The sequence below is a fragment of the Epargyreus clarus genome, unplaced genomic scaffold, assembly GCF_041222505.1.
Source record: "Epargyreus clarus isolate Ecla_fem2 unplaced genomic scaffold, WU_Ecla_fem_2.2 ptg000021l, whole genome shotgun sequence".
Classification (NCBI taxonomy): Eukaryota; Metazoa; Arthropoda; class Insecta; order Lepidoptera; family Hesperiidae; genus Epargyreus; species Epargyreus clarus.
In genome coordinates this window covers 9,605,831-9,625,508 of record NW_027332228.1, presented here as the reverse complement: position 1 = coordinate 9,625,508, position 19,678 = coordinate 9,605,831, and the positions used below count along the sequence as shown (strand labels likewise).

The following is a 19,678-nucleotide window of genomic DNA, read 5'->3' as shown; positions in this document are numbered from 1 at the left end:
TAAGTATGTCTTCGTTACCTTCCCTTCAAATTGAAATGCAGCAGTGCTTAACACTGTTGTTATTAGAGAGGAAGAGGTGATACCTCCCCAGTATAGAATCAAAAAAGTTTCTACCATCTTCGTCCTTCATGAACCTTTGGGATAAATTTTACTTGTCACACTAATTTGTTATGTTGTTTCAGGAGACAAGAGTTTGTGAAAGAGTAGATGAAGTAGATTGTACAAAGTCTGAAAAGTTTTACAGTTTAAATTTAGAATTATATGGTAGCACAGCGCCACCTATAATACAACCAGATCAACCAAAACCTCAAACGCAATCGACAGAACAATCTCACAAACAAACCAAGCCTACGGAAGTAATATCTGATCCATTTGTAAACGAATCACCAACAACCCCAAATAAAATTCAAAATCAAACGCCAGAAATAGTTGACTCCACAGAAGACCCCGTACAAGAAATAAAGAAGGAGGAACCCAAGTATCCTCAAAATAATCAGCCTATACGTCCATCTTTACCACCAAAAGAACACGTCGACCTTACAGAAGGTAAAATTACAAAAATATTGTTTATTGTGAAATTAATTTCATTTTAGTATGAAGTTTCAAATTGACATGCAAAACTTAAGAATTTGCATTAAACCTTATTTAAATACATTAAAAAAGTAACTACAGTTTATTTTTTTTTAATTTTATGAGCAATTATTTACACAAATATACTTACATTTTTTCAGAATATCAAGATGAAGATGAAGTGATTGACTCAGAAGGTGCGGATTACGAAGAAGATTACTCACATCCCCTAATCACTACTACTGTCCAAGCAATAATTTCCACAACGACCACTACAACAAGGAAAACTCCTACAAGTACTATTATATCCTCAACTAGTCATTCGCCACCAGTTCCTCATTTGATTTCTTCCCCAATACCGTCAATATCTTCTTTATCTCCACCAATACATTCTTCCTTAACGCCATCCGTGAGCCCGACGCCAACAATAGATCCATCTCTTCTATCACCTCAAGAATTTATTTACCGCCATCGAGGTCCAGGATCAGAAGCTATATCGTTCCAACGACAAAGTTTTCGTCCTGCAGATGGAGTATTTATAACACATGCACCTCCGCAACAATTTGATCATTTCCAATATGAATCATCAAGAACCGCCCCTCGACCTGTAGTATCGAGACCTGCGCCTTTTGTACAAAGACCTCAGCCAGCACCATTCCGGCCTACAACACTGGATCCAAGAAACCAAATATTGCGTCCAGGTCCAACTTCTCAACCTTCCGATAGACATGAAACGTCAGTCAAACATCGTCAACAACAGCCATACCCTTCGCCATTGCCATCGCAACACCCATTACCTTTTAATCCATTTTATTATGATCGCAAACGAAGTGATGATACTATCCCAAAAGACGAATCATCACTCGCAGCTCGTTCAGTTGCGCCTCCTACTGAAACTGAAAAACCTCCAAATAAACCAAAAAGTCCTCCTCGAGTTATCGTTACTGCCAGCGCTTCTGTTAGTGATAGTAACGGAAAAAGATTGAATTACACTGTAGGTAATGTGGTCAGTGCTGTGAAGCCAATTGTACCAATAAATTATGATGACTATAAAGAATCTGATCTTATATTTGATCCATTCTTTCTCGATGTGCCAAAATTACAAAAGCGACGAAAGACTAGATCTAGTAAGAATAGAAAAATATTCACCGTTCCTGAAACTGCTACAATAACGACCAATTTATTGCCAGAAAAGAAAGCACCTATGACATTTTCTCCTATAACATCACGAGCTACCACAACAAAGACATCTACGACAGCGTCTACGAGTACCACAGCAGCAACATGGAGCCCAGAGGATTACGTTGATGATAATTACGAGCCACACGCATATATACCACCGGCGCCACCCCTCGCAGTTCTCGTGACCGATGAACAAACGAAATTCAGGAAACAGGAGAAACCAACATCGAGCCAAACAGCAGAGAACAAAATCAGTTTGGAAAAACAGAAATTTGGTCGTATAGAAAAATCCAGGCCGACGTCGTCACCTGCGGCGCAGGTAATCTCTAGTCAAAGTGCGGGCACCGACGCAGTGCCACCTGTCACCTCGCCGTCGCCTCTCGAGGTCCCCGCTTGCGCCTCCACGCGCTCCACAGACTGTCGACTTCGGGCCTAATGATTAGCTCACATTATAAATAGATAAGTAGTTGCGTATTTAAATAGGTAGTGAATTTTTATAATTTCCAAAAATCTTCAGCACAAACGAATTGCTTTGAATTGTATAAATAAACGAAGAGTTTAATTCTTTTTTCTACCCAAGATTTGTATGTGTTGTTTCCATTAATTAGCCCAATCATTTGATATTATGTTAAATAAATATTTATGAGTTTTAATAATTGTAACACTGTAAATATATAGGAGTTACGCTACGTTTATCATGTTGTTTTATATCATTTTAATAATTGTAACGTATATTTTAAAGCTCTTTTTATATAAATGGCAAGTGGAACATTAAAAAGGAAGTTTTGTAAATATACATACTATGTATTGAAAATACACATTACGATTGTACATGTTTGTTTATTTACGAAATAAGTAATTGTAGGAAATATTGGCCCATATTAGATATAAGACGATTTTGCAATAAAACTTTAGCCAGTAATAAATACCAACTTTAAGTTATACTTAAATAACTTTCTGGTTACAAAGGTTTTGAGATTTGCAATATTAATAGCCTTGCTGGTTAAAGGCTGAATGAAATAGTTTAAATGATACTCCTAAGTAAAAAAATAATTTTATAAAAAGCATTTTAACTAGCAACTTATTTTATTTATTACTATTATTTAAACCTTACCCATTCCAAAAATATTTTATTACTACTTAGTTTTAAATTCGAAAATATTTAAAAATAATCATTTTAATAGTACCATCAGCACATTTCAATTAATTTGTATTAAGATGATAATAGATCCATTTTAATTTCAATGTATTTACCTAAGCTATTGCGGCTTTATATTTTTATATTTAAAACTGCGTTGCCTGAAATGGTTAATAATAATTTTTTAAATATTTCTCCTGAGAGTTAACCACAGAAACACGGAGTTTATATAACGTCTTGTCTAAAATACTACCATCCTCAAATCGGAAACAATTTTGATAAAAGCCGTGCATTAAGAAATAGTGTCTATGGTCATAGAATATGAACAAAAAATATCTTTATGATTAATGAAGCCATCTAGATTGACATAATTTATAACGTTTCAAATCATTATTATTATCATCGGTATTTCAATCATTGCTAAACGGTATTTTGTTAGGATATCTTTTCAACTTTTTCTTCAAACATGTCCAATACAAGTATAATGAGTGTTAGGGAATTGATCGATACTGCTTTTGGTGAAGCTGACGTAAGTACAATTTATCACCACTCTTAGTGCTGTTATGCGCTAGCGGTTGGCCGCTTAGGCGGTTCGTTTCAGCGGCCAGCCACCTGTACCCTTACCAGGAGTTTTTACGTATCGATAAATATGACTGTTTTGGTATTTGTTTACGTATTTGCCCATACAAATTCCAATCAGCGCCCCTAGCGGATTGTGTCAGAACTAGGAAATCATATGGGCCAATACGTAAACAAATACCAAAACAGTCATATTTGTCGAAACGTAAAAACTCCTGGTAAGGGTACTGAACCGGTTTGCGGTTGCTATCGCGGTTGCTACAGCGGTTGATCGCTACGGCGGCCAACCGCGATGAAACCGCGTAGAGCGGTTGGACCGCTCGAAACGTATTGGCTCTTATGTTAGCGTATGTTATCTATTTTTATTACCGAAATCAATTAAAACGAAAGAAAAGTAAAAAAAACGATACTGGATTCATCCTTTACTATGAACACGCATCGAATGTGGTCAGTTTGCTATTGCTGCAATTTGTTTGATATTTTTCTCGAATATGTTAGAATAAGTGTTTCGTAATTATTACTCAAACTTTTATATCACGCCACTAAAGGACAAGGTACTAAATATAACAAGATACAAACTCTTCGGCAGCAACCCACAAACTGAACCGCCAGTGCGTATAAACAAAAGGGCGGCCTGCCGATAAGAGGGCCGCGCCTCTCCATTCAACCGCCGCGGTGGTAAATTCATGGCGGTTAAGTGCGTACAATCACAAGCGGTTTCATATTAAATTGAAATGCTAGTGCGTTAAGGCGCTTACTTATTCAATATTTTTTTATATAATATAGAAGTAGCAGACGAGCATGCAGTCCACCTGATGGTAAGTGGCTACTGTCGCCCATGAACATCAGAAATCAAACGCAGATAGGATTATACATTCCTACCGAGGTTGGCTGAGGACTAAGCTGGAATGCCTCAGAAAAGTATATCCCCCTTACCACACCTGTAAAAGCAAAACAGTAGCGCTTATGACTGTTATTATTAGGCAGAGATAGTTTGACGGTAGCGTCGCCAGAGTCGAACCACAAAGAATTCTACTACTATAGATGTGTTAGAAATATTTTTTTTTTTTATAATATAGGAGTAGCAGACGAGCATACAGTCCACCTTATGGTAAGTGGCTACTGCCGCCCATGGACATCTGTAATCAACCCCAGATAGGATTAGATATTCCCACCTGAGGTCGGCCACAGATGCGCCGCTACTCCTGAGGACTAAGCTGGAACGCCTCGGAAAAGTATGTCTCCCTTACCACACCCTTCAAACCAGAACACAGCAGCGCTTAACACTGTTGTTATTAGGTAGAAATAGGTGTTGCGGTGGTGCCGCCGGAGTCGAATCATAAAGGGTTCTGCCACCTTCAATAAGCGTACTTGATTTCAGGCGAACGTAGTAAACTTCAAACTTATCCAGGCTGTTCTATATCTTCTTGCTAGACAACTAAGAATCTTAGAGAGAAGTGTTCATGTAGCCATCCAAATAGAGAGAGAACGTTACGAATCTAACTTATCGGTGACTGAACTGAAAATACGCGCAACAGTTCCAAAGAAAAGAAAAAAAATATCAAAATCAGCCGCAAGTCGTGGTGGACTTGATGAGGACAAGAAAGGTGACGTGACACGAAAACATTCAACTATGTAGTAGCCATAGATTAGTAAAGATACTTCGCCGCCTTGAAATTGAATGAAGCCACAAACGGTTTATTTTAGTAAGTTCTTTTTTTGAATTCTTGACAAATAAAAACATTTTTAGAGAAAATTTATGAATAAATTACTAATACTGCGTAATTTACGTAATAAATAAATAATTACTTCAAATATTTTAGGGACATTTTAGCACGGAGACGTGGCAAAACTTTTTACGCAACTATTTCAATTCTCAAAACTGGGTACATTTTCTTGTTAGGAGTGAGTAATCTTTACTAATCTATGGTAGTAGCAATAGACAGTACATGGCGTGGAAAAATATCACCCACGAATTATTATCAATGGGTAATAGGTCTGCCTGAAGTTTAATATGACAAATATTAATCAATCTGAGATGGTATTCGTTTAAAACAAGATCTTTTTTTGCATGAATATCTTGAAAAGTATTTGCTCTATCTTATATATAAAATTCTCGTGTCACAATGTTAATTACCGGACTCCTCCGAAACGGTTTTATCGTTTTTTACCAAATTTTATATGCATATTCAGTAGGTCTGAGAATCGGCTTGTATCTACTTTTCATACCCTTAAGAGATAAGGGTTGTTCACCCTTAACATTTGTTTATTTAAATGGCAACACAACGTTTGCCGGGTCAGCTAGTAGCTCTATATACAGGGTGAATCTCCATAAAGTGCACATATTGAAACAGGTAAAATTAAACCGCATTTTGTCGACAAAAAAAATAAAAAAAATAATGAAAAAATTTTTTTTTGGGTTTTACGACCTTTTGAAGTTTTTTTTTTGGAATTGTGCACCTGAAGTAAATAAATCGCTATAACTTTTAAACTAAGAGGGTTATCAGGTTCAAACAAAAATAACAATGGTTGCCAATGATAGGCCGTACTGATCCATGAAAAAAAAAACAAAAAAAAATCATCTTCCCAGGAAAAAAATGTCAAATTAGTGCAAAAAAGCCCTTTTTTTAGGTAAAATTTTCAGTAATTATCAATTTCCTCAAAATAATCTAGGCATTTTATTTTTTTATTATTATTTAATGCAATTCTACGTCGTATTAGCTTTCAAACACTAAAAAAAGCATGCCTCTAACTTAAGTATAAAGTTTCCTACGAGCTCTTAAACAAAGGCAGTTTTTAAGGGTGTTGGTAATAAATAACATTTTTCATACAAACTAGTGTTTTTTTTTTAATTATTAAAGATTTATTTTATTACTGTTTTATTACTTTAATATCGTCAAAAATAAGAAACTACCATGAATTTACCATTGAAACATATTTTTGATAGTTTCCTTTGTTTATATTTTGGACATCTAATTATGGGTCGGACTATACCAGTCTTATTAGGGCGCACGTGCGTCGCGTCTTTTTTGAAACGTTCCTAGCAAACTTTATACTTGAGTTAGAGGCGTGGTTTTTTTAGTGTTTGAAAGCTAATACGACGTAGAATTGCATTAAATAATAATAAAAAAATAAAATGCCTAGATTATTTTGAGGAAATTGATGATTACTGAAAATTTTACCTAAAAAAAGTGCTTTTTTGCACTAATCTGACATTTTTTTCCTGGGAAGATGATTGTTTTTTGTTTTTTTTTTTCATGGATCAGTACGGCCTATCATTGGCAATCATTGTTATTTTTGTTTCAACCTGATAACCCTCTTAGTTTAAAAGTTATAGCGATTTATTTACTTCAGGTGCACAATTCCAAAAAAAAACTTCAAAAGGTCGTAAAACCCAAAAAAAAATTTTTTCATTATTTTTTTTATTTTTTTTGTCGACAAAATGCGGTTTAATTTTACCTGTTTCAATATGTGCACTTTATGGAGATTCACCCTGTATTTATTTAATCTCTCTGTGTTTCTAAATCAAGCGATTGCTACAAAAACGATTACTTTAATGGGATTTAGTATTAATATTTATTTAAATAAATAAATACATACCTAGAACTTTCTACATTTAACTAATAATAATATATAGATGCACTCTTGTGTACTGTAATAAATACGCATTTCTTTCTCATTACTTTTAGGCAAATTATTAGATAGAAGCAAATCAAAACCTCTATCTTTAGAAAAATCTTCATCAGAAAAATTATTTGAGAAGTCTTACCAAGATAAATCATCTACTACAAAGATTTCTTCTGATAAAACCTCTTCGGAAAAAACGAAGACTTCTACTTTAGCGTCTACGGATAAAACTTCATCTAGCAAAAAATCGTCTTCTACAAAAGAATCTTCAGATAAAACAACTAGCGGAGATAAAATTACGACTACAACGACTACGAGTGGTGATAAAACTACAAGTAGTGATAAAACAACAAGTAGTGATAAAACTACGAGTGGTGATAAAACCACAAGTAGTACTAAAACAACAAGTGGTGATAAAACCACAAGTAGTACTAAAACAACAAGTGGTGACAAAACTACGAGTGGTGATAAAACTACGAGTAGTGATAAAACCACAAGTAGTTCTAAAACAACAAGTGGTGACAAAACTACGAGTGGTGATAAAACTACGAGTAGTGATAAAACCACAAGTAGTTCTAAAACAACAAGTGGTGACAAAACTACGAGTGGTGATAAAACTACGAGTAGTGATAAAACTACAAGTGGAGATAAAACTACGAGTGGTGATAAAACTACAACTAGTGATAAAACTACAAGTGAGGATAAAACCACATCATCTAGTAAAAAAACCTCTACGACAAAAGATTCTTCAGATAAAACTACAAGTGGTGATAAAACCACAACTTCTAGCAAAAAATCACCTTCATCAAAAGATGCTTCTGATAAAACTGCAAGTGCTGCAAAGAAAAAGGTGGGTAATACTTGTCTAGATCAAGACATTTGCTAATATCATCTTTATCAGTATAAATTTACTACTCCATGTATAAATTTATGTTGCTTACTATCTTAAAAATTTGATATAGTATTCCTCGCAGGATTTGCAAAGCCTTTTGGAAGAAATTGAAGAGCAGCGGGAAAAAGAACTTCGTATCATTCATCAGGTGGCATTATTACGTTTAAGGAATTTCGTTGCTTTTTGTTGTTTTTTTTTCAGTCATTTTTGTTTCAGCGACTACTCTATTTTTATTTTATTTTTATATTTATCCTTAAGGTAAGTATAATTGTTAAGGTAAGTACAATGGTTATTAAATTAAATTAAATAAATACTAAGTATGTTGAATTATGTAATTTTAAAAATAGTGATTCAACAGTTAAAATTCTGAGATAATTACATTTGTGTTTAATTTTAGAGAGCTGATTCTCGTGATGTGGGTGACAAATCACCAACTCCAATGGCATCATTGGATTCAGTCGGTTAGACTACTTTCAGTATATTTTTTTAAGTATTTTCAATATAACATTTGAACAATTTAGGTACAATAGTATCGGAACGTATATTGTTAATATATTATTGTTTCAGAAGAACAATACGAAAAGCTGTTGGTCGGTGAGTATAGATATATTATACAAAAAACAAGATAAGAATACTTATACAAAAATACTTTATTATTTTTTATCAAAAATAATTATACTTGGACTTTATTTCTTGAATAGTGGAACGGGTTCCAGCGGATGGTGCAAGATCTACAACTGGTAATGTTATAAGTGTTTTACATCACTTTGTATATTATTATATTATATCTTCACATAATAAATCTTAAATTACTTTACTGAATGTTCGTTAACCAGGTAAACGCACTCCCCAGTTAAGCATTGTTACTCAAGAACAATTCGAGGCATTAGCAAATGTCGTGCGAGATCTTCAAGGCCGCTTTGCTCCAGTCGCTAACCCAGATTTTCCAGATAATGCCCAACTTATGCAAGACCTTCGTAAAGGAGCATCTTTAACTGACGCTATGGCTGCCTTGCAACTGTCCGCTCGTCTGGAAGCCGCAGAAAAAACCTTACAACAAATGATGGGTTTAGTTACAGACCTTGCCGTCCAATCTGGAATAGATGTAGAAATGGCGGTAAATCTCTTTCTATTACTATATTTCAGTATGTATGGCTTTAACACATTTATTATGTTTTTTTTATTCTTTTGAAATGTTTTGCAGCCTAAAGGAGTACCAGGTGTTGTGCATGAGGCTACTAAAACGTCTACACCGGCTCCATCGCGTGCATCGAAGAAATCGACAGTTTCAAAGCCCTCTAAGCAGGCTTCTAAATCCACTTCAGTGCAGCCCTTACCAGTAGAGTCCCTTCCCGTTGCGGTACCATCTGCTCCATCTTCGGAACCATCAAAAATAGATATTATTCCAACGCCAACATCAGTACCAGCACCTGAGGAAGAAAAAATTGTCGTTCCAGTAGACTGGATTACATATGATGATTTGGAGTAAGATATATGTATAGTATTGCTTTTCAATTAGGAAAATGTATATACCTACTTTATCATGTGTAACAAGATTAGTTGGAATTGATATTTGTAAAAAAAATCAGTATCGTAAAGTATTATACTATTAGTAAGAATTGTAGAGATGGATAGAGAGTAGACGATGGTCCCCGAATTATTTGTTTCACTTATAATGTACTAATATTCCACAGTAACGCCGTACAACAAGTTATAGATGGTCTTCTGAAGACAATGACTGGTTTGACTACTCGAAGTAACGCTAATGCTGAAAACGCTATTAGAATAGCGAAAAGTCTTGGTAAACATCGTATTTTAGCTATGGCAGTTATTAAAGAGGTTTACAAGAATCGATTTTGAATAAATAATTTTAAAATTTAGGAGCTTTAAAATTATTCTAATGTAATTTTTTTAAACAAACAGAAGATAAATTGGACTCATCATTAAACTTGGGCGGTCGAATGAATGACTTGGAATTACTAGTATCAGAATACTCTGAACAAATTAATATTTTAGACACGAGTTTGTCGTCCCAGGTAACATCATGTGTTTTATTTAATAAAATAAACACAAAAAAATGTCACATAGAGCAAATATTAAAATATTGCGTATTGTAGATGACAAATTATCAAGAACAGTTGACGCAAATGCAACATGATCTCGAAGCAGGTTTGGAAGCTATGGCTGAAGCTTTAGCTAATACAGGCGGTGACACTGTCGGTAATTTAATTTATTTAACTTTGTATTCTATGTTAACAAAAAGTGCTAAATACAACAATAACACGATATTATGACTTACAGCGGTGGCCGAATTAAACGCGCAATTTACAAATCTCCAAAATGATCTTGATAGTTCTCATATTCGGCAAAAGGACTTGGTGGAATGCCAAAACGTGTTATCACAGGATCTACAAGTATACTTTTTATTTCTAAATTGTACATTTAAATATAAAAGAAAATGCTTAGATAATATAAAAACAATATTTTCATATATTTATATATTAAAGTGTTTAAAAAAGGAATTTAAATCCAGTGAATAAACGATGGTTCAAAAGGAAAATTACTATTAATAATTTATTATTCCTAGGCACTATGGCAACAAATTGAGTTGCTTCGTGAATTAAAATCTGATCGCGATGAAGTCGCAGACGCCCTTCGCGACAAAGCTGGACTTGGCGCGTTGAATGGATTAGTATCTCTCCAGCAATTTCATGCTGTGCGAGGTGATTTTGAAAAACGTATAGGTGCTGCTTACGATAAATTTAATAACCAAGAGATAACTTGGCAGGTAAAGTATGACCTAAATGAATTATTATTTTCATTATTTGTAATAGTACTTTTTGACAAACCAAATTATTACTCCTTGTAGAAAGCCATTGATGATCTTCTTCGAGAACTGAATGATAAAGCTGATTTTGTTCAGCTAGTAGCCTTACGGGATGATATAAATAAAGTCCTGAATAAGTTACGCACTATGACTGAGGCAATGTTAGAAATTGTGGGTGAACCACGTGCAGCAGCCATCACGAAGAAACTATTTAGGGATGCCGCATGTTTATCCTGTTCTTCACCTGCACATATGGATTTGGAAGAAACTGAAACGTTACCAAAATTACCGCCTCTCCCTTCGACTCGACCACCAACTATTGGCGCTGAAGATTCCTCGAAACCTGCTGAAGAAGGGGACCATAAGATTTGCTATCCTGGCCTACCAATACCACATCCAAGAGATCCGAGGTAGGTGTCAGATCTTTATGCATAAAACCGCTATGATATAATCTACTTAAAATGAAGAATTTCAGAATTTCTATGATTTATTTTCAGATCGCATATATGTCAGCGGTGGTGTGGTGGGTCACACACAGTGATGACGGACAAAAAGACTCGTACACCAGTTGGGATGATAATAAGCCCAGCATTACGTCGTGTTACTACTGCAGTTGGGGCTGACGGAAAAGTACGAATCCATTAAAATTAATTATAGAAATAAAAAATAATAACATTGTATATCTATCTATAGAAAACTATTATCTGTCTTAAACGCTATACGTAGTTATTTTTTAACTTTCACAATTTTCAGACATATATGGTAGAAGAGATTGAACCTGTTAGAAAGCCTTGCATGCCGTGCAATGAGCAGAAATTAAATACACCTCAACCGTCCGAAGTACAAGTGCCACCAGGTTAATTTTTTCAAATTATATTTATTATTTATTATACAGGACCATTTTGCACTAATTGAAATAACATTATTATATTAAAATATGCAATATCCATAATCATATAGGCGGCCTAGTAAGTTTACTAGACTTGAGCATTAACTTGCGGGTAGTGTTTAAGATACTTTTTCCCCTCACGCGGGTAAATGCCCGCATGCGGTTGTGCGTGCCACTCTATAGCTTCTTAGATACTTTTCCTGTCATGTAAGCTACACGCACGCGGACCGCAGCCCGCATGACAAGAAAAAAGCTAGCAGTTTGCCGCGGACTACACAGGCTGAAAATAATTTCTAATTTATGTTTTTTTATTTAGCACAACTACATGAAGATTTTGATTCGGATATGACACCGGTAGACTTTCAATTTTGTTCAGTGCAAGAATCGAAAGACATGTCTGTCACTCCGCCACCGCCCCTCGACGATTTTTAAAAGTTCCTACAATACTTCTGATTTTGTATGTTAAATTTATATTCTTATTATTCTTCTATTTTAAATTAATTGATAGTACTAGTTTAAATATATTATAAAATATTTAAATGGCTTTCATTAATAGCTTCTACTTATGGCTTCTACAAAAACGTTTCAATAAATAATAAAGTAATAGCACTTACTTAAATGATACCCGAAAACAACCCGCACGATGATTACTTCATAACTTTTAATTTTTAAGGTATTGCATAGCTTCTATCGCGGGCCTTGAGCGTGGAGACCGAATCCAGTAATTCCGTAACGAAAAAACCTAACACCCCCCACTCCGACCGGCACAGCGGTGATACTTTTTAGTAGCGATCTGTGCGCCCCGGGGCGCACACGCCACTTGACGGGTGGTGACGGTGACTTTTTGCATACTGCATAAATAAAATAAATATATAATTGTAATTGCATAAGTTGATAAAAATGCTATGCAATAGCTTTACCGCAGCAGTCTCCGAGTGCCACACGTATTTTTATTAATAAGGACTCCTATGTCGGGTATATTTTCATATAAATAATACAAGTAATAATGGAATACACAACAGCACATATTCATATCCGCGCCTTTTCGTCCACAAGGCATGAATCTAAAAATGTTTCATTAAACATTTTGTGGACGATCTCTACATGGCAATCTCAAACCAAAACCACAAAAAACATTTACCCGCATAACAGCGCTGTTCACAGCTATTTGATTCCATTTCTGAACGAAATTCATTTGATTAAAAATGTATCAACTGTCAGAGTGACATGACTGCTCAATGTTCATGTTTTGTTCGTTCCACTTAACGCCTGTAACGCTCTCGACCGGAATAGCTAGTATTCACCGCCGTTCCACTATTTAATTTAAGACTCACCAATTTAACATGGGCGAAGTAAGCATGATGCGATCAGCGTACAGTAACATCAACAATATAACTATGAGCGATTGCTAATCGCTGGCGTATACCACGAACCTTATAGAATACAGACAAAAAGTATTACGATCGTTGCAGACATAAAGTAGAACGTACCAGATTTAATCAATCGCCGTCACTGTGTATTTTGACAGTTTTGACATTTATTATTTGATTTAAGCCAACTGGCTTAGTGAGTATTGTTCACAGATTTTATACTATTCTTTAATGAATGAATTACACCAATAAATGAAATATTGCATAAGTATTTCTTCTTAAATCCAAACTGGTAATTATATGTGGATTTCCAGGAGCGTAACGCTTTCCTAAAGTATATAAAGTGATACATTTTGTTCAATTTTTCAGGTTATCTGAAGCTAAGTCTTACAAATGCACAAGATATTGGAGTTTCAAGCTGTGGTGCTGGCAGCGGGCAGGGGCTCCCGTCTGCCAGACGTTGGTGGAACTGTATCAAAATGCCTCCTACCTGTTGGACCATACCCTGTGTTATGGTATCCATTGAATATGCTCGAGAAACTAGGATTCCAAGGTATCTGAGTAAAGAATTTTTAATATTGTGTAAACGTCTAAAATTATTGATATACCACCTTGCATATCTTAATGAGTTCTGCTTTTGACATAGTTTTTTATGGGTAAATATATTCCTGTAGCGATGTAAGATAAATCTAATATTTAAAATTTTAAAATCTAAGGAAGTGTTGTAACTTAGTAAACTTCCAAAAGGCAGGCAATATAATGAATGTCCATCAATTATTTATGGATTATAAGTGGAAAAGCAAATATCTTTCTATATATCAATATTTGTATTTAAATTGAATATATTATATTTTATGTGTATATTTTTAATACTTTCAGAGACAATGGTAATTGTTCTGGATGAAGACAAGTCAAGTATACTTAGTGCACTGGAAAAGTGTCCTTTGAAAATAAAATACGAACTCATAGTCATTCCCGCAGACGAGGATTGGGGTACAGCCAATTCTCTGAGACACATCAGCAATAGAGTGACTACAGATTTGATCGTTGTATCTGGCGATCTAATAACAAACATAAATCTCAATGAAGTACTTAACCTGTATCGCAAACATGATGCGTCACTTGCTTCATTGTTCTTCGACAATGGTCCTGAAGAATGGATTGAACTTCCTGGTCTGAAAAGCAAAGCAAAACCTGACAGGGACCTAGTATGCATCGATAAAGAAACTCAGAGACTGGTTTTTCTAGCAAGCGCAAGTGACTTTGAGGAAAACGTTACTCTTCCTAGAGTTCTCATGAAGAAATTCAATTCTCTAAGTATGTACAGTAGGTTACTTGATGCTCATGTGTACGTAATGAAGAACTGGGTCATCAACTATTTGGTGGAAGTCGATAAATTCACATCGGTCAAAGGGGAGCTGATACCGCACATAGTTAAAAAACAACTTTCTAAGCCTAAAAACATTGCTGAAAAGAAAGGTACTTCAGAAAAAAATTTAGAAATAACTAAGAGTATTTTTGACTATGCAGTCGACCAAGGCTATGAAAGTAAAATTAGAGAAATGTCAGCATACAATGACCATAAGTTGGGCAGTAAAGGTGTATACTACAATGATCAACTTAGATGTTATGCACATATCCCAGACAAAAATACCTTTGGTATTAGAATCAATACTCTCTCGGCGTTGTGTTTAACTAATAATAAGGTATATAATTCTTTTTTTATATTACTTTAAAAAATAGTAAGCAATTTTTATGAACGAAGCCTGACTCCCATGTCTTTCTGCAATCCATATCACATCAGTGTATTGAAGTAATGTCCAGATAAGTTATTTTTATGAAAATGGTAAACATTTTTTATAAGTAACAAACTTAAAAACACTTTGTACTCTCATTGCCTTATAGCAGGCTTACAAGTGTCAAGACCTCTGAGATCAACTTCAAGTAGACCTCCTGATCTATATATTGACATATATTTTATTATTTAGCTATTCATTATATATGGACTTTATTTATGATTAAATATGTACCAAATTAATGCTAAATTTAAATTTAATAATTTTATTATTCTCATTAAGTAAATGTTATAATCTATATTGTATAATTAAATGTGATGTAATCATTATAATATATAATCCTAGACTTATTATGAATAGAATTATAATGTAATTTTAAAATTGTGCATGTTTCCCTGAAGCTAAGTTTGAGAAAAATTGTTAATATTCTTACCAACCCAGATTGTACCAACTTTAAAAGCAAATAAATGAATATGAATATGTGAAATGATTACATTCATGGGTGGCAGTAACTACTTACCATCAGGTGGAATTCATGTGGGTTTACCACTGCAATCTTACGAAAAAAGCTGCAATCTTATGAAAAAAGCTGCAATCTTATGAAAAAAAGCTGCAATCTTATGAAAAAAAGCTGCAATCTTATGTAAATGATTGCAACACTAATTATTTATTATGTAAATTTTCAGATGCCACAAAAATGGGAGGAGCTAACTGGGTCACCATTTACCAACATTTTCCACCCTAACAGTGAAGTGATGACCAATCAAATCTCTGACTCAACTGTAGGTGATAAGTCATTGATTCATGAAAAGACTTCAATTAAATCCACAGTCATCGGATCAAACTGCACAATTGAGAATAAAGTCAGGCTAACCAACTGTGTGCTTATGAATAATGTTAATATCAAGGAAGGGTGAGCAGATTTTAAGTTCTATTAATAAATAGCGGATAGTATAAAGGTTATAGAATATCTCATGGTTTAAACTCGAGGCAACCCTTCAACACCTATTTGTGCTTTATAACAGCGGTGTACTGGTTTTAATAGTATGGGATATATTTGAATTATAGAGTATACAATAAGGAATATTGGCTTATAGGAGACATGCCAATTTAGTCCTCAAGAGCAGCAAATACCTGGGGCAGAGCGCTGATAGGACTCTGATCCCCTCAGCGGTGGATTATAGATGTCTATGGGCAAATATCCCTTACAATCAGATTCAAAGCAGGCTTCTTTGCTTTTTATTTAAAATAAATATAGGGTGAATTTTTCAAATGGGCATAAATGGTCAAATTAGGATTTGGATATCTGTGCCACCTATGTTTATCTTAGGTAGCACTACTGTAATAACTACCAGACTTCTAAATTATACTAGCCATAAAGTATATTTTTTAATTGTTTAATCCAAAAATGAGTATTTCAACACCTTTGATTAGGCTTCTATGAAGATGTCCTTGTAGTCCCGGGACTAGAATAGGGCTACGGTATCTCCTGCCTGTCGTAAGATGCGACTAAACCCTTTTAGTCGCCTCTTACGACAACCCACAACAAGAGTGAGAGCTCGAACCGTCCAGCAAGAAACCCTGGGAAGGACCGTAGTATGTGTGGTCGCATCCCATCGTAAACTTCAGATGATGTGGGAGGAGCGAAGAGTGCTCCCCCCAGGGCAAAGTCCGATCGGGGCATCGCGCTTGGAGGCCTCCGGTTGCGTTCCGTCGGAAATCCCGGAGTTCTCCAACAAGCGTTGAGGACGGCCACCGGGGGGGATTTAGTGCGGTAAAAATTCCGCATAACCGCTTGCGTCGCTCCCACGTCGTCGGGTACCTTTTCTATGAAGGATAAGGTTATAAAAAGATTATTTGTTTTCAGCTGCGTCCTCGTAAACTGCATCGTGTACACGGGCGCAACGATAGAACCAAACTGCTCTATGCAGTTTTCCCTCATCGGCCCGCACCACGTGGTACCTTCCGGCACCACGGGGAACCATCAGCTACACGCAGAAACTACTGACAACATGATTACACTCGGATAAATGAAATATTATTTATTATAGTCATTATATTTTTTTCTTTTATAATATGGGTTTTTATTTTTTAAATTGTTAAAGATTTTAACGAGTCAAGTAGACTATTTCGTAATAATTTTTCAATGAATATGTACGCGCGAACAGAAGTGACTCCACTTACATAAGATGAGAAGTAACAGCTTTGCAAAGAACTGACAGACATAATTGGAAGAAGTGTTTATTTTGCATTAGAACTCCATATTATATTATTTTAAAGCAATGAATTACAGATGTCGCTAGATGGCGGTGCCTACATCTCTTATATTTTCACCACATTCACATGTTATGCTTTTTAAAAAAGTTTCTATAAATTAACATCGGTAACTATACCTATGCTAATAAATGCATTTTTAGACAACTTAGGCACTTCTAAAATAAAGTTATTCGGAAAATCCTTGATATATGAACTAGAGCGGCCTTAGGACGAGAACTACCTACTCAACGCTGAATAATAGGATTTACGTAGTACTGAAACACGCACTTAATTCACTCAGTTTGACCTAAATAGGGATGTGATTTTGCCTAAAACCTAAAACCAAAATAAAATAATATTTTTGTAGTCGTAAAGCATCAGAGTTATATCTTATAGGGTGTATCTTATGTAAATGATATTATATTATAGCTGTTATCTAAGTTGTGTATCATCTGTCTTCATCCAAAACATTTTAGGAAACTTACGAAAAATATTTAAGTACAAACAAAAAAAATAGTTTCATAATTAATAACCAGGTAGGTACTTTAGTAATAATAACTAAGTAATAATTATTAATTTAATTAATAGTTATTATTACTAAATTAATTAAAAAAAACTAACCAGGTAGGTACTTTAGTAATAATAAATTGGTATTTATTAGTAGTATCATCTCAATAATATTATGTAACGAACACTCAACTTAAAAATTTTTAGACCTTCAGTTTAAATATTCGCATGGATGTGTCGCAACAAAAATAAAAACTATTTGTCACTGTGTCATCATACCGTATTGGTACACAACCGTACGTAGCGGTAAAATGACATCATGTGGGAAGTGAGCATCTACTGGGCTTAATTAAGTTTTAATGAGGGAGACATTCTCTGGGCGTATACCATAAGAGTGCAACTTTCTGTGTATTAGAATGCACAGGTTGTTCTATTGACCTATTACGTCAACTGCCAATTTCCGTACAGTGAACACAGCTAGGAAGCTGCCACGAACACCGCACCGTCCGTGCAGCGAATAGCTCGGAATAACTATGTTTATCGTGCATAAATTGCAGACGTTTTATTTGCAACGTGACTTGATTTGATCGATGTGAGGTCGTGATCGATTCATTAAAGTAATATTGTGGGTGATGATACATTCCTGTTTTATTATTATCTTACGTTTCACATGAAATAACGATATGTAATTTTTCATTCTGCTTGTATAGGTTACGTTAGGTCACTTGTGAAACGTTGATCGAAAAGCATTTGAGGCTATGTCTACCGTACCTAAATATAAACCTAACTAAATGTAATAAGGACATGCTAATGTCTAAAGAAATTCACAATAGTTCATCCTGCGATATAAAGTTTTTTTCGTAATCGAGTATATTTTTATTGGTTTGGCATTGTTTTTAAGATATGTTATTTACTTTTCCAATTTCCAATTAAAACATGTATCTATGTCCTACGTAATAATAAAAAGAGCCAGGATAAGCCGAAGTTTCCTTATAATATTACGTATTTTATTGTTTTGTTATAAGTAGACACATATACTCGTAAATCGTATCTAGATAGCTAATGTTTTGAAGATTTTGAACTATTGTAACAGTGAGTGAATATAAACGAATAGGTATGTACCTATTTTCCTTGTAGTGCAAGCTTAGACTTACACGGCATCATACTATCTATATCTCATAGATAGGTAAGGCATTTTTTATTATTAGCCTTATGCCTATGCCTATATAAATAATCTCGACAACCGTTCCTTAATCCTACGTGGACAATTAAACATAATTAATAAGTATTATAACAACAATCATTAAATTTACATTTTGAAATATTTGATACATGTAATCGATTTGAGTAATAAGTCCTCATTTACATTTCCGTCCACCGCGTAGTTAAGTACCAGGTAATTAAAATTACGTGCTAAATGCTGCTAATTGCTGTATATAAATTGTAAAGCTGGTAATCTGAAGTTACGTAAACAAAAACCCGATAGACGATATGATAAAGTTTCTGATTAGTGTTATTAAACAAACTTATGTGTGCTTAGGCTTTAGATAGATAATATTGTATCCTAAAGCAGTGACGGAAACGTGGAATGAATTTCTTAAGCTGATGGTCCAAATCATAAGACCTATGCCTAATGGAGGTAGGAACCTTCGTGATTCACTGACATCCCTAATCCTATTTCTACTTAATCCTAGAAGTGCCACTATTCGGTCGCTTTAACACATAGTCATTATTCTTATACGTAATTAGTCCAAGCAGCTAATGTGGCCGACCTCCAAAAGGATTCTAGTCCTACTAGGTGCTACGTATAAATGAGATCAAGATAAAATATTTGAGTGGTTGTTAGAATCTAAGATATGTACAATGCACTACATACTATGTATACTGTATTGCAATAAAAAACGCATATCGTGAGTAGCCGTTACATAATAAAATGTCTCAATTCCGCGATAATTTTAGTTTAAAAAAAAATCATATACTGTTTGCTCAACAAAAACATCGTAAGAAAATATGTAGGGGCTATACAGAGTTTTCTATAATGTTCT

At 34.7% G+C, this 19,678-nt stretch overlaps 3 protein-coding genes across 8 annotated transcripts in view; all 3 read left to right on the top strand.

The window, feature by feature from the left end:
* The window catches only part of LOC140750591 (uncharacterized), a 76,399-nt gene extending 73,571 nt beyond the window's left edge, over positions 1-2,828 (top strand). Inside the window, exons 6-7 of the mRNA XM_073084238.1 lie at positions 183-546; positions 732-2,828. Coding sequence (XP_072940339.1) covers positions 183-546; positions 732-2,188 — 1,821 coding nt within the window. The 3' untranslated portion in view covers positions 2,189-2,828. The remainder of the gene's footprint in view (positions 1-182; positions 547-731) is intronic.
* A 402-nt stretch (positions 2,829-3,230) lies between these two features.
* On the top strand, positions 3,231-12,244 carry LOC140751087 (uncharacterized). 5 transcript variants are annotated; one of them, XM_073084922.1, is made up of 18 exons: positions 3,231-3,419; positions 4,851-5,076; positions 7,159-7,946; positions 8,071-8,136; positions 8,386-8,449; positions 8,556-8,582; positions 8,690-8,728; positions 8,825-9,105; positions 9,193-9,473; positions 9,683-9,789; positions 9,912-10,024; positions 10,106-10,208; positions 10,290-10,402; positions 10,576-10,776; positions 10,858-11,225; positions 11,313-11,445; positions 11,569-11,671; positions 12,021-12,244. In XM_073084922.1, the coding sequence occupies exons 1-18, from the start codon at positions 3,357-3,359 to the stop codon at positions 12,134-12,136; spliced, it is 3,192 nt and encodes a 1,063-aa protein (XP_072941023.1). In that variant the 5' UTR covers positions 3,231-3,356; the 3' UTR covers positions 12,137-12,244. The 5 variants fall into 5 exon arrangements, with proteins under 5 accessions (XP_072941023.1, XP_072941022.1, XP_072941021.1 ...); XM_073084921.1 differs by having other exon boundaries at positions 8,059-8,136; positions 8,559-8,582; XM_073084920.1 differs by having other exon boundaries at positions 8,059-8,136.
* Positions 12,245-13,019: 775 nt separating this feature from the next.
* On the top strand, positions 13,020-16,945 carry eIF2Bgamma (eukaryotic translation initiation factor 2B subunit gamma). Of its 2 annotated transcripts, none has more exons than XM_073084926.1 (5): positions 13,020-13,270; positions 13,444-13,627; positions 13,954-14,780; positions 15,557-15,783; positions 16,738-16,945. In XM_073084926.1, exons 2-5 carry the CDS (start codon positions 13,468-13,470, stop codon positions 16,898-16,900), a joined length of 1,377 nt encoding a protein of 458 aa, XP_072941027.1. In that variant the 5' UTR covers positions 13,020-13,270; positions 13,444-13,467; the 3' UTR covers positions 16,901-16,945. The 2 variants fall into 2 exon arrangements, with proteins under 2 accessions (XP_072941027.1, XP_072941026.1); XM_073084925.1 differs by having other exon boundaries at positions 13,222-13,366.
* Positions 16,946-19,678: the final 2,733 nt, after the last annotated feature.

Coding starts and splice junctions, on each gene's coding strand:
- LOC140751087 (XM_073084920.1), top strand. CDS start 3,357: ATGTCCAATACAAGTATAATGAGTGTTAGGGAATTGATCGATACTGCT. Junction 8,137..8,385: donor AACTTCGTATCATTCATCAG/GTGGCATTATTA, acceptor GTTTAATTTTAG/AGAGCTGATTCTCGTGATGT. Junction 11,226..11,312: donor CCACATCCAAGAGATCCGAG/GTAGGTGTCAGA, acceptor ATTTATTTTCAG/ATCGCATATATGTCAGCGGT.
- eIF2Bgamma (XM_073084926.1), top strand. CDS start 13,468: ATGCACAAGATATTGGAGTTTCAAGCTGTGGTGCTGGCAGCGGGCAGG. Junction 13,628..13,953: donor CGAGAAACTAGGATTCCAAG/GTATCTGAGTAA, acceptor TAATACTTTCAG/AGACAATGGTAATTGTTCTG. Junction 14,781..15,556: donor TGTGTTTAACTAATAATAAG/GTATATAATTCT, acceptor GTAAATTTTCAG/ATGCCACAAAAATGGGAGGA.